The 14,909-nt window shown below is 40.6% G+C and overlaps 1 protein-coding gene across 1 annotated transcript; it reads right to left on the bottom strand.

The window, feature by feature from the left end:
• Window positions 1–8,217: 8,217 nt before the first annotated feature.
• LOC122066974 lies at window positions 8,218–9,469 on the bottom strand. The gene is made up of 3 exons (XM_042630815.1): window positions 9,121–9,469; window positions 8,860–9,027; window positions 8,218–8,252 (listed from the first exon to the last, which is right to left on the bottom strand). The coding sequence occupies exons 1-3, from the start codon at window positions 9,467–9,469 to the stop codon at window positions 8,218–8,220; spliced, it is 552 nt and encodes a 183-aa protein (XP_042486749.1).
• Window positions 9,470–14,909: the final 5,440 nt, after the last annotated feature.

Genomic DNA, 14,909 nt, shown 5'->3' with positions numbered 1-14,909 from the left:
AAAGGATTTATTTGTCCAAGTGTTTCACCTTGGGGTGCCCCAGTATTGTTTGTCAAGAAGAAGGATGGCAGCTTGTGTATGTGCATCGATTATCGAAAATTGAATAAGCTAACCATTAAGAACCGGTATCCATTGTCACGCATTGATGATTTTTTTGACCAACTACAAGGTGCAAAGGTATTTTTAAAGATAGACCTTAGATCAGGCTATTATCAGCTCAAGATAAAGAGCGACGACATACCCAAGACAGCTTTCAGAACTCAATATGGTCACTATGAGTTCCTAGTGTTATCTTTTGGGTTAACCAATGCACCGACATCATTCATAGATTTAATGAATCGAGTATTTCACGATATCCTTGATAAATGGGTAATTATTTTTATTGATGACATCTTGATCTACTCTAAAATGGAAGAGGAACACACTCAACACCTGATGATGGTATCACAGAGGCTGAGAGAACAACAATTGTTTGCCAAATACAGTAATTGTGAATTTTGGCTTAAGCAAGTTGGATTCCTGGGACATGTAGTGTCTAAGGATGGAATCGAGGTGGATCCTGATAAGGTGAAAGCAGTAGTAGAGTGGGAAAACCCTAAGAACGTTACAGAAATTAGATGTTTCTTGGGTTTAGTTGGGTACTACCGACGCTTCATTGAGAATTTTGCTCGGATCTCAGCACCAATGACTAAGTTAACCAAAAATGGGGTAAAATTTGAATGGATAGAGGAATGTGAGAAGATTTTTCAGGAATTGATGAAACGGTTGGTGTCAGCCCCTGTGTTGACCATCCCTGAAGAAACAGGTGGAATGACAGTCTACACTGATGCTTCTAAGGTCGGGTTGGGTTGTGTTCTCATGCAACGAGGGTAAGGTGATAGCATATGCATCCCGATAACTAAAGGAATATGAGAAAAAATACCCCACTCATGACTTGGAACCAGCCACAACCATTTTTGCCCTAAAGATTTGGCGACATTATTTGTATGGGGAGAAGTGCGAGATATACAGTGATCACAAAAGCCTTAAGTACTTTTGCACCCAAAGAGATTTGAATTTGAGGCAGAGGAGATGGCTCGAGCTCATGAAGGATTATGACTGTGACATTCAGTATCATCCTGGCAAGGCTAATATAGTGGCAGATGCGTTGAGTCGGAAGGCACAGACTGTGTCACTCTCACACTTAGCAGTCAGCCCACAACTTGTATAAGAGGCGATGCTAATGGATGAAACCCTCTTATATGAAGGAGCAACCTTAGAGCTTGAACATCAACTAGAAAATATTAAATGGTTAATTGTATCCCTGGCAGCTCTATAGGTGCATCAATCTATTAGGCAAGAGGCGATAATGAAATAACCTTTGGATCCTGAGTTGCAACGGATCAGAGTTAAGATTCAAGAGCAAACAATGAATAACCTTGATTTCATTTTAGCTAGCGACGGGGCATTATTGTTTTGAGGTAGGTTGTATGTGCCTGATGATTTGGAGATACAAGTCAAGATAGTGCAGGAAGCACATAGCTCTGAGTACTCACTCCACCCAAGAAGTACAAAGATGTATAAGGACCTCAAACAAAACTACTAGTGGCCAAACATGAAAATCACAATAGCCCTATATGTGGCGACTTGCCTTACATGCCAAAAAGTAAAAGCTGAGAGGCATCGACCTTATGGTGCTCTTCAGCCACTCCCAATACTAGACTGGAAGTGGAATAAGATTACGATGGACTTTGTCACCGGACTACCTCGCACACCTAAGGGGATGGATGCGATTTGGGTGATAGTTGATCGGCTTACTAAGACTGCTCATTTCATTCACATCAAGACCAAATTCTCTATGGCCAAGTTAGCACAACCTTATATAGATAACATAGTGCGCTTGCATGGAGTGCCAGTGAGCATTGTGTCAGATAGGGACCCAAGGTTCACTTCGACATTTTAGAAAAGTTTCCAGCATGCTTTGGGATCACAAGTGAACTTGAGTACTGCTTTCCACCCACAGACTGATGGTAAATCAGAGCGAACCAGACAGATATTAGAAGACATGCTCAGGGCATGTGCAATGGAAATGAGTGGTAGTTGAGAAGAATTTATACCCCTTATGGAGTTTGCCTATAACAATATTTATCAAGCTACAATTGGGATGGCTCCATATGAGGCATTATATGGTAGGAAGTGTAGAACTCCTCTGTATTGGAATGAGGTAGGCGAACGCCGAATATTAGGACCCGAAATGATACAGATGACATGTGACAAGGTCGATGTTATTCGAGAAAGGATTAAGGTAGCTCAGTCACATCAAAAGAGCTATACAGACACCCGCAGGAAAGACATTGAGTTTCAAGTAGGAAAAAAGGTGTTTCTCAAGATTTCCCTAGTAAAGGGTTGCATAGGTTCCATAGAAAGGGCAAGTTGAGCCCAAGATACATTGGCCGATTTGAGATTTTAACTTGGGTTGGCTTAGTAGCCTACATGCTTGCTCTTCCACCTTCCCTCGAAAATATTCATAATGTATTCCATTTATCCATGCTGAAGCAATACGTTCATGATCCATTGCATGTGTTACCCGTGGAACCAGAATATCTAGAAGCTAATATGACCTATAAAGAATAATCAGCCAAAATCTTAGACTGAAAAGTGAAAATCCTTTGCAACCGCTCCATTTCTGCCATAAAGGTACGATGGGCTAACCATTCACTTGAAGAAGCATCCTGGGAGAAAGAAGATGAAATCCAAGCTAAGTACCCTCATCTTTTCGAACAACCAGGTACGCTAATTTTGAGGACGAAATTTTCTAAAAGGGGGGGTAAATGTGATACCCTACTTTTAAAACCTGGTTTACTTACACGGTTGACCCGGTTTAACCATGCAGGACACAAACCAGAGAGGGTTAAGGTGGGTTCCCTATGGATCATGATGGCAAGGGTGACTTTGAACACAGGTTGCCCAGACAAGTCCGAGTCAATACCAAAGGAGACGGGAGTACCCCAAGCCGTGTACATGCATGTATCATAGGCCATGTACGGGTAATGCTGGTATGTAGCCATATTCTAAAGTGTATACGTATTATATATCTTGTGTCGAGAGTGAGATACATGCTGAGAGTCGAATTCCATCGAAATCTCAATTGTTTGGCTAAGTTTTGACTAATAGGTGGGCGAACCCGCCCACTAGTGTGACCCACCCATGTGGTTACTAAATATTGTCTAGTATAAATAGTACTTATTGTTTTTCCTTTTTTCTCATTTAATGCCTTAAAGAGTGGGTGAGAAAGTAAAGAAGAGAGAGAAAAGAATGGAAGAAAAGAGAACGAAGAAGAAGAAAGGAAAAGAAAAAGAGAAAGAAATGATTTTAAGCGACGCCGAGGTTTGATCTTCTCATTTCAGCACCGAAAAAGTGATCCTCAACAGAAGACCTACGATTTGAGGTGAGTGAAGGCTGTACTTCTTAAACTTTCACAAAACCCCAAGTGAAACCTTTGATTTGGGTAAAGTTCCATGAGATCTTGTTAATCCCACTTGAAATGAGAAATCTAAGGTTTAATAGATGGTTTATGTGTTGATTTTGAAGGTTTAAAGAAGTGTTTGCAAGATTTGAGAAGCATTGGTGATTTCTTGAGTTAAGAGGTGATTTTGGGGTTTTGGAAGAGTTCTTAAGCAAAGAAGGTAAGATTGCTTTTCAATCATTAAATCTAACTTAGATATAGATTAGAATCATCTTATGAGACCTTAGATGTGTGGAAAATGTGATTGGAACAGCCCTATATGGTTTTTCCAAGTTAAGGAGTGTTTTAAGAGAAAACCAATTTTCACACCAACAGGTGGGCGTAGATCGACGGGCGAACCCGCCATCCTGCAGGGGCCTGCCTGTTGGGGTAGAACCTTAATTCCAATAGGTGGGCAAGGATCGGTGGGCTATCTGGCTCGCCTGTTGAACCAATGGACGAAGACCAGTGGGCTATCTAGCTTGCCTGTTGAATCGGTGGGCGAAGACTGGTGGGCCAGACGACCCATCAGTTGGTCCACCAGTTAGATTTTTGAGCCCGAATGGGCCCAAAACGGGCGGACAACCTTCTTTTATGATTTTTAATATGATTTAAACATCAAACCTCATTAGTTTTGACCCCAATGTGGTGAAATGCTAACCTCATTCGCTTATGATAGGTTCTACTAGAAACTTACATTTCTCACACTGGATCTCACCCGTACCGAACGTGAGCTTTTATACCAAACAGATAAGTGGGGAGAGGACATTTGACTTTATTTAAAGGCGTGTTTTTGTATCATTAAATTGTATCTAGACTAGCCATGTCATCACACAAATTATGTGTAGATTAGTCATTCTCGTATGCCATTCGCACGCATTGCTTGTGCATTCTAAACAAATGATTTATGATATGTGTGTTGTGCTTTACATTCTCAATGCTAAATGATTGATGTACTTATGTGATGAATGATTAGATTACTGTGCATGATAAATTATTAGACTAGACGCCGTTGTCGGTTTGAAAATGAGTGCATTGGTGGCCCGTGGTATGGGACGCGATGGTACTATGCAATTGCATTTTGTTATATAGGAGCATGCGGTTTAGGATTATCATTCCCTGTGCTACGACCCTTCTCAATAAGGGTTGAGGTGTTGGGTTATCACTTGGGGGGAAGCAGTGGTCGCAGTTGTTGGGTCACTATGGTGGTTAGACATACGCCCGGCTAGTTATTAGGACAGTTGGTAACCTCAGTGGTATATTCAAGAGGGTCAATCGTACTTCTTTTAAATTACCGGGGTCGACACCTTTACATTTCTGTCATTTACTTTTACGTTTAGAGCCGGTGGTTGGCATGCTTTACTTTTCTGAGTATTCACGGTGGGCCTTCTCCAACAACCCTACGGACGTATCGCAGGATGGAGTTCTTGACTCGTACCCAGAGCATACGCGCACTGTGGTTGTGAGTAGTACATAACCTAAGACTTAGTAATGTTGTTTAGGTGGATAAGATTTAAAATGAATTGCATTGCATATAGTGCATATGGATGTGAATGTTTGTGTGGTCTTTCTTTTCACTTACTGAGCTAGTGAGTTCATCCCACGTGCACACCTCTTTTAGATGATTTTGCAGGTCACCAGCCTGAATATCAGGAGTTAGGCCCCATAGTCAAGTTTTCTGTTGAGGATTGGTGGGTCCCTGAGGAGTATAAGCACGGTGCTGATTGCATACGCGAGGGCTGTGCTGCGGGACTGCAGTAATGACACCGTATAGGATTTCGTTTTTTGATTTTTGATGACCTCCCCTTTGTGTATTTGATATGTAAATTGTTATTCTTTTTGTGTAAATATCATGCCTGCGGGCCCACATGTACTTAGCTATATACTATAATTTGGGTATCAAGTATGTTGGGGATATTTACAGGTAATTTAAGTTTTCTGCTAAACTTTTGAACACTTATCTTAGATGTGAGTATGCTGTGGTGAGGTACTGTATCAGATGATCCTGGCAAGTTTTGGGTTAATCGGAGTTAACTCGATCACCGATATGGTTCTGTGTGAAAGGGGCATGACAGGCAGCAATGTGGAGAGTTGCCTGGTTATCATAATGCAAAGTCATTGGTTGATGATGTGAAATACCAAAATCTTGGAGAAGGTACTTAAGCCATTGAAGTTCACAGGAAACTGAGGCCATTGAACTATATTCAGCCTCTGTAAAAGACTGAGAGATTGTACTTTGCTTCTTCATCTTCCAAGAAATAGGAGATTGGCCAAGGAAAGTACAATAACCAGAGGTGGACTTTCGAGTCATTGGGCAACTGGCCTAGTCTGAGTCACAGTGGGCAGTAATATGAAGAGAATTGGAGGAAGAAAGTAAAATCCCTTGCCCAAGTGTGCCTTTGAGATATCGTAGGAGTCGGAGGGCAGCATCCATATGAGGTTTTCTGAGGTTGATGCATGAATTGACTCAAAATGTGTACTGAGTAAATAATATCTGGGCGAGTGATCATCAAATAAATTAGCTTTCCCACAAGATGTCGATATAAAGAGGGATCAGTAAGGAGATCTCTTGTAGTGTTATCTAACTTGAGATGTTCCATAGAGAAGTTAGCTGTTCGAGCACCAAGAAGATCAGTGTCATCTAAAATTTGGAGAGCATATTTTGTTGAGTCAAGTAGAGACCATTTGATGAGCGAGCAACTTCAATGCCTAAGAATTATTTCAAGTTGCCCAAATCTTTGATTTTGAATTTTCTATGGAGGTAAGATTTGAGTGCAGCAATTGAAGTAGCATCGTCTACACCAATGACGATATAATCCATATACACAAGAATGAAGAGGCATGATGTTTTAGATACCTTGGTGAATAACGAGTAATCAGCTTTGGTTTGGATGAAGCCCGCATCATTGAGTGCCTTGGAAAATTTTGCAAACCAATTACGAGATGCTTGTTTAAGTCCATATAATGATTTTTGTAGTTTGCAAACTGTATCCTCCCCCTGTTTGGCAAATCCCAGTGGAATATTCATGTACACTTCTTCATCTAGATCACCATGTAAAAAGGCATTATTGACATCAAGTTGGTGTAAAGACCATCCTTTGATTGCAGCAATGGAAAGTAAACAACGCACTGTAACAAGTTTCGCCACTGGAGCGAAAGTTTCATGATAGTCTAAGCCTTCAAGTTGAGTGTAACTTTTGGCAACCAAGCGGGCCTTGTACCATTCAATAGAGCCATCAAATCTGTATTTAACTTTGTAAATCCATTTGCATCCAATAGGATGTTTGCCAGGTGGGAGAGATGTAATGGTCCAAGTGTGGCTGTCTTCAAGTGCTTTGATTTCTTTTTCCATTGCTTCTCGCCATTGGGGTACTTTTGCAGCTTGAGTGAAAGAGGTGGGCTCAGGTATAGATTGGATAGCTATAAGGGAAGAGCGATGGGAGGGGAGAAATTTGGAAAAATCTAAATAATTTGCAAGGGGAAAGGATGCACCTAAAGAACCTGCCTTGTTGGATGTAGCTTGGATGGGTAAAGAGAGGAATGTCATGGAGGAACAATAGTAGTCCTTCAAGAAATCAGGTGGTTTGATTTCTCGAGAAGAACGACGAAGGGAAATTGGTGGTGGGGTTAGACTGGTGGTGGGATGCGATAATGGGGGTGGATCAAGGGAAAAGAAAGGAAGAGGGTGACTATTGGGAATTAATGGGAGGTGTGATGGGAGTGATGATGGTATGTCCATAATCTGGTATGGGTAAAGGTAAAACACTATGGGGATTGGTGGCAGTTGATGCAGCATCCTTGTATGGGAAAGTGAACTCATGAAATTGAACATCACGACTAGTGAAAATTTTGTGCGTCTCCAAATCAAAGATTCGGTACCCTTTTTTAGCAAATGGGTAACCAACAAATGTACCTGGATGCGATCGAGATGCATATTTATTATGGTGATGGACATTATATGCAAAACAAAGGCAGCCAAAGATGCGAAGATGGGCATAAGAAGGTAGCTTATTAAAGAGAATTTCGTAAGGGGAATGACCTTTGAATAAGGACGAAGGTGCTCGATTTATAAGATAGCAGCCGCAAGAATGCATTCTCCCCAAAATTCTAAAGGTAAGTGTGCTTGAAAACGAAGAGCCTGAGCAACTTCAAGAATATGTCGGTGTTTTCGCTCAACCATACCATTTTGTTGAGGTGTCGCTACGCAACTATGCTCATGAATGATGCCTAGATGTTGAAAAAATGACGTAAGTTCACTACAAAAGAACACAAGGCCATTGTCAGAGCGGATCCTTTGCACTTGGCAATTATATTGTGTACGAACCATGGCAATAAATGATATAATGTAGCCAGCAGTTTGAGATTTATGTTGCATTAAATATGTCCAAGTAGCTCGTGAAAAATCATCAACGATTGTTAAGAAAAAATGAGCCCCAGAATGTTAAGCAACCGAATATTTGCCCTAAATGTCAATATGCAATAATTGAAAAATAGAAGTAGTAGAAATTGTGCTTAATGAAAAAACTAAGCGTGTTTGTTTTGCCAAAGGGAAAATAGAACAAGGGCACTTATTAGAAATCTGAATAGTAGGAAAGGATTTGAAAAGTTAAAGAAAACGGGAAAATGATAGATGACCCAATCGCCAGTGCCAAAGATCCCCATGTGTGGTAGAAGGGTGTGTCGTAACAGCATGGACAACAAGAGGTTGAAAGATATATAACCCTCCTTGTTCTTTACCTAAACCAATCTGCATCTTCATTGACAGATCCTGCAAGATACAATGATTAGGATAAACCATGATACAACATTTTAGAGATTTGGTTAACTGGCTAATAGATAAAAGATTGTGATTAAAAGAAGGAATGCAAAGGACATTAGAAAGAGTTAAGTTTGGTGTAAGTGAAGAAGAGCCAACATGAGAAATGCAAGTTGTTTCTCCATTTGGAAGTAGGACGGGTTTAGAGTTGGGAAAATGATGAAAAGAATGAAGTATAGATGGAGTAGAGACCATATGATCAATGGCTCCACTATCAATAATCCAAGATGCAAAGAAACAAGAGGAGTGCTCACCAGCAAGATGAATAGTGGGTTGCTGTGAACCACCTGTAGAAATGAGGGAAAGGATTTGTTGATACTGTTATGGCGTGAAGTTTGGGGAAGAAATTCCCAGGTAATCGTTAGTGGTTGAAGCAACAGACTGTAATGAAAGAACAACAACATTAGCAACTTGCGATGGGCGATTTTTTGTTATTGAGTGCATTGACGAGAGTTGGACTGATGAGTATCACGTTTAGGGAACCCATGAAGTAGCCAACAATGGTCTATTGTATGATTATCTCTGTGGCAATGATCACAACGATGAAAGTTCTTCTTACCAATATGAAGAGAGTTAGAGTAAGCACCAAGTTTAACTGTGAGAGCAACACCTTCTTGTTGCGGGTTGGGCTGGACATGCAAAGACCGTTGTCTTTCCTTTTGTAAGAGGAGATTGTATGCTCGTGTAACAGTTGCCACGGGGTCCATAAGTAAAATATGACCGCGAGCTTAAGTGTAGGAGTCATTAAGACCCATAAGCAAATACATGAGGTGTTGAGTTTGTTCAAAGGAGGACTGAGATTGGGAAGCACCACACGTACAAGAGGGATGGGCAGAGATAGATGCAGGTTCATTCCAATATGCCTTGAGTTTGCTATAATAAGCCATAATCGAGAGATTATCTTGTTGAAGGGTGGCAATGGACCGAGTCAGTTCGAAGATTTGCGGAGCAAGGCTTTGAGAAAAGCGATCCCAAAGGTCAATCCATATGTCATGGGCAGAGGAACCATGAAGTATGCTATCTGAAATATCTCCAGTAAAAGCATTATAGATCCAAGAAACTACCATATCATTTACACGATCCCATGTAGAAAATTCAGAAGAATTCTTCGCTAGTCGAAGCAAGGAGCCGTCAATGAATGCAAGCTTATTCTTGGTATTGAGAGTCATTTTCATAGAATGGGACCAATTGTAATTGCTATCTCCATTCAGAAGTTTGGAGACAAGAACGATACCTGGACTGTCAGACTGGTGAAGGTAATATATGTTGTAACCCGGCAGTCACTGAGAGGGGGGTGAATCAGTGAGTCCAATTCCGATCCCCAAAAACCTGTCTGATGTCTGGCCAAGAAAAACCTGATATACCTGTCCTTGTTTGCACACAGTCGTATGCACACTCAGCCTCTCATAGGCACTTCCAAGTGTGTACACCCATTCCATATTCCACGCACTTCAATATAAAATACAAACAATAAGCACCCACAACACAGGATTTTTACGAGGTTCGGCAATTTGCCTATATCCCTGGAGTAGTGCCTGTAAAGGCTTCGTACCTACTCAATACACTACTTTTGACTGCACCCACAGTCGGGAGCACCCACACCCAATTTTCTCAAGCAGAAGCTGAGATGGCACTCGTAGTGTCGATACAATGTGTAGCACCCACTACACGGGAGCACCCACTCCCGGTGCTTAGCACCCACTAAGTACACAATAAATACTACAATTAAATTGGGCTTATATCAATGCCCTACAGTCAAGCTCTGCCTAGCATATGCATCCACAACTAGCTAGCATGCTTACAGTTCATCCACAACTAACCTAGCATGTATACATTCATCCACAACTAACCCTAACATACATACATACATGTAATGTAAAATCCAAGGTTAGAGAATCTCACAACCGATTGCCTGGGATGACTGGAAACTTGTACTGACAAGTTTGGTGCTCACACCTTCTCTCTCCTTGGCTTCTTGCTCTTCAAAGCAAACACATCCATGCTTTCTTCTCTTCTTCCTTGGCTTTGAGTTAATGTACCATTATCACACTTCAACCACCTCTTTTACCTCCTTTAATGGCCTAAGAACATTTATCATCAAGAATGTATGTTCATTCAAGGACCAACAAAGAGGGGGAAGCTTCTCCTACCAAAACCGTAGCCTTCTTTCACTCAAAACCCACTTTTCTTGCTTCCATGGTGTAGGGCTTGAAAAAACGAAGAAGCTGCAACTTGGTTCACCCAAATCCGACTTAAAATGAGGGAGATATGATCTTTTGAAGTTGGAGCAATGAGATAGCCTGAAATGGAATCTTCGTAGGGGTGGCGTAGGCTACACCAGCGGTGCGGCAACAGGGGCGAAATCTGACCGTAGATCTCATATAAAGATCTTAAAATCCAAGCCGTCTGATTATACCAATGGACAACAGATCCAAACCGTTAGATTTGAATCTCGATGACGTCATCATGACGTGGGCGCTGACATCGTCAGAAGTGTTGTCGATCTATGATTGGTTGCTTTTCCAGATTTTAAGGGAGCTTGTCTCCCACTCACAAAAGAGAAATGTCTTATTGACCGTTGGATCCGAATCCTCCATGTTGGCTTTAATATGATTTCATGAGATCATTAAGATTAAAATCTTCTTTATATCTTCTATACACGCGCGAAACACACTAATATTCTTTGATAAGGTGTAGCGCCAGTGCATCAAGAATTATGCACCTAACCAATCAAATCCTACTCGCAAGCATCTATCTCATCCATATCACACCAAAATCTCAGCAGCCTTTGGATGGGCATCAAGCCTACGTGGTCGAATCTTGACCATCCATTTTACTTCCCTTTACTCCTCTTTATTACAATCAAGCCCCTGCCTCCATATGTTTCAGTGCTTAAAGACCCCTTGCAACTCAGACCTTCAAAATCTTTAAATTACACAAAAGCCCCTCGAATTTCAAAAATAAATTCCGAAAAATCCACCCAACACCAAGAGTCCGAGAGCAACTGATGGATTTTCGGTTTGGATTTTCGAACTGACTTTACGGAAACACTTATAACTTTTTCATACGATGTCTGATCGAAATGAAACAAAGTGCGTTGGAATCGTAACTGGATGCTCTACGACTTTTCAGAAGACTCAATCATCTGAATCATCCATGTAAAAAGACCAAAATGCCCTAAACCTTTCCAATGACGTATCTTTCTCATACGGAATCGGAATGCAATGAAATCAGAACCGTTGGAAAGATTATATTTTTGTCGTATTGTTACATGTAGAACGCTTCCTTTAAAAAATTCATCTTCAATGCCAAAACTGCCCTCGACTACCACAAATGCCGTAACTTCTTCATACGGTATCGGAATGTGACGAAATCAAATGCACTGGACTAGGTAAATTACAATCTATCTTTTTCATGAAGAGCCGATCTTCCAAAAATGTCATTTTCACTGCCAAAAATGCCCTCGATCGTAAATAGGTCAATTTTGCCAGTTTTGACCCAGAAACCCGCACCACCTATTAATGATGTATTAAACCACTCCATACATACCAAGCTGCTCTGTTATCTCATCAGTGACACTGGACACTGCCATGTCATCATTTTCATCCACGTCACCCAAACTGGCCACGTCATCACCACCATGTGGCCGAGTTGCCAACAAGGACAACCATGAAACAACAATATAGAGATATGGAGTACACATCATCATGGAGAGGATTCTTGGGTTTTGAAGAGACATCAGAGACCTCTTTGCCTAATTTCTTTTCATTCTCCATGGAGGCAACAACAAGAAGCGATCTGGCTCAAGGAGAACCTAGCAGCTCTGATACCATGTAAAGAAGAACGTTAGAGTGAAAATTCTGCTATATTCCTTGATTCATGTGCAACGTATATATAGATGTGATTACAATAAAGATCCCTTGAGAAAAGGGATAAAGATTGGGAAGAATATTACAAATATGGGAAAGAGAAAGAGATTGAACAAAAAATGGAAACAATGGGCTGTCTTTGACAAAAAAGGATTAATGCACGTGATGCACATGTTAATTCAATACTTCGCACCAACCACAAATTCTAGTTAATTTCATATCTCTCTCTCACACACCGAAAAATGGTAAAGAGGTAAGAGAAATGGAATTTTCTTTTGCCGCTGTAAAAAGGAAGTCTAAGCTTTCAACTATGAATCAAAACTTTCCCCATGTCCCTGCTCCGTCTACCATCTGACCGTCCACATGTTGCTCAACCGCATACGATTTCAATAGGATGCATTAGCCTTTTTTTCTTTCTTTCTTCATTTTTTCCTTTAGAAAATTATGCCACCATACCCTCCCCTCCTTTATACTATGGTTTAATTATGTCTAGATCTGAGTAGTTTCAAAAATTACTGCCCTTATCTTGTATTTTTAAGATTTTCACAAACAGGCTCAATCCGTTAGTGTCCATTAAATTGGAGCTATTAAGGCACCATTTGATAACGTTTCTGCTGTTTCTGTGTCGGCTTTTCACATTTTCAGAAACAAAAACAGATTTTTTAGTGTTTGATAAACCTGTTTCTTGAAACGTTTTTTGCAGACATAATACCACTAAAAACCCAATAGTATCATCGGATGCCCAAAAGGGAGAGAGGGTTTAGTTGCCTATTTTTGGTTTAAATAGTTGAAAGATTTATCGGGCGCAATAGCTTTTTTTTTTTCTCTCAAATTCGTTTTTAGAAACGACGAAACAAATCCAACTTGTTTCGTCAAAGTCGTTTCTAGAATTGTTAACAGGCATATTTATGTTTCTAAAAACGGGTGACACGGAATAACTTTATCAAACGCTTTTTAGGTTGTTTCTCTGTTTCTGCGAACAAGAAAACGCAAAAACGGAATGTTATCAAATGATGCTTAAGTGATGACTTCACTTAATATCAAACCAGTTAATACCCAAAATGCCAAACTCTTAGAATTTTCTGAAAAGCTGATCTCATAGGAGGTCATTGGGGATGCCTTGGGCAAGGAGTTCAAGAATTTTGATTTTAAAGTCATGCGATGATGTGATAAACAAGGATAGGTGTTCTTACTCTTGGCCGTGGATTTGCAAGGGTGGGGGCAGGGGTCATGAAGGGGGGGGGGGCTTAGGAAGTTGTAGGGATGGGGTGGAGTTGGAGTAGGGGTCATGCTTAGTCCATGGACTCGGTTGCAGTTTTCTAAAGATGGATCTCCAAGTGGCGATGGTGACTCCAGCAAGGTCAATGGTGCAATGCCGATCGCCATGGCTCGGCTGGAGAATGAATTCCATAGCATCCTTATCACCCATTTCATCCCATTTGAGATTGACTCACTACTCGAAATCCAATTCCTTTTTCACCCAATCAAGTAGCTCTAGAGCTGATGTCGTCAATGAATTCGATGTTGAAGACGACTATCAGTAGAACATGTGGAGGTGAACGATACAACAACATTAGAGAAAGAGGAGCTGCAAAGAGGGAGAAAGAGGTAAGAGTAAGAACGGAACTCCGAACTATTGTTCCATTAATAGAAAACCATGAGATTGATTTGATTCTACCCGAAGCCATCTACAATCTCTTTTAATCTTCAAGTTGAAGAGACAAAACTCTAATCCTAAGATTTTCACTTTCTCAAGCATACTAGGGGTAAATCAAAGTTTGTGGCCTCTAAACTTGATATGGATAAAGCATATAATAGACTTGAATGGGTTTTTCTCCGAGGTCTCTTTGATTTTTTAGGCTTTGGTAATAAATGGGGTGACCTCATATGTTATTTTGTTAGCTCTTACTCTCTCTATCAAACTGCAGGGTTCCGCTTTTGAGTTTTTTGAGTCTTTGAGAGGGATTAGACAGGGGTGTCCCCTTATCCCTTTCCTTTTCATCCTAGCTATCGAAGCCTTGTCAAGATTATTACTAACTTATAGGGACCTATTATTCAAAAGAATTAAAGTTGCCAGAAGAGCCCCTGGAATATCTCGTATTTTCTTTGTTGATGATACTTTTTTTTTCTCAGGCAACCCTCGATGATTTCTCCACTATTAAATGCATATTAGACCTTTTTTTTTCTTAATCTTTCAGGCCTCACTACTAACCTTGATAAAAGTGGGGTAGCTTTCAGCTCTAATGTCAATTCACCCACCATAGTTATTATTACCGCACTTTGGGCATTGGAGAGATGAAATGTGGCTCCTTGTATTTGGGTACTAATCTTTTCCACCACAGGGCTAGAACCAAAAGCTTCTTCCCATTGTTAAAAGAGTGCAAAATAAACTCAGCCTTTGGAAATGCAACTTTCTAACGTATGCTGGATGAACTACTCTTATTCGATCGGCCTTAGCTACTATCCCATCTTATGAAATGTCTTGTTTTGCTTTCACAAGGTTATTTGTAGGAAATCTGATTCAATCTATCTTCACTTTTGCACTGGGGACCATGAACATTCAAAGAAATCCCATCTCATTGGCTGGCATAAGACTTGTACTCCCAAATCTCGGGAAGGATTGGGTATCAGAGCTTCTAAAACCCAAAATAGAGCCTTTCTCTTGAAGCTTGGTTGGCGCCTTATCAAGGAAAGAGATTCTATGTGGGTCTAGAAACTTGCTTCCAAATATTTTTCAAAC

Source organism: Macadamia integrifolia, unplaced genomic scaffold, assembly GCF_013358625.1.
Source record: "Macadamia integrifolia cultivar HAES 741 unplaced genomic scaffold, SCU_Mint_v3 scaffold2647, whole genome shotgun sequence".
Classification (NCBI taxonomy): domain Eukaryota; kingdom Viridiplantae; phylum Streptophyta; class Magnoliopsida; order Proteales; family Proteaceae; genus Macadamia; species Macadamia integrifolia.
Note: the sequence above shows the minus strand (reverse complement) of the source record. Positions and strands in the feature narration are given on the sequence as shown.

Excerpts from the sequence above, each read along its gene's own strand:
- LOC122066974 (XM_042630815.1), bottom strand. The coding sequence starts at position 9,469 with ATGACTCTCAATACCAAGAATAAGCTTGCATTCATTGACGGCTCCTTG. Across the intron at positions 9,028-9,120 it reads TATCTCTGCCCATCCCTCTT|CTCGCGGTCATATTTTACTT; the intron begins GTACGTGTGGTG and ends CCTACACTTAAG. Across the intron at positions 8,253-8,859 it reads CTCTAACTCTCTTCATATTG|GATCTGTCAATGAAGATGCA; the intron begins GTAAGAAGAACT and ends TGTATCTTGCAG.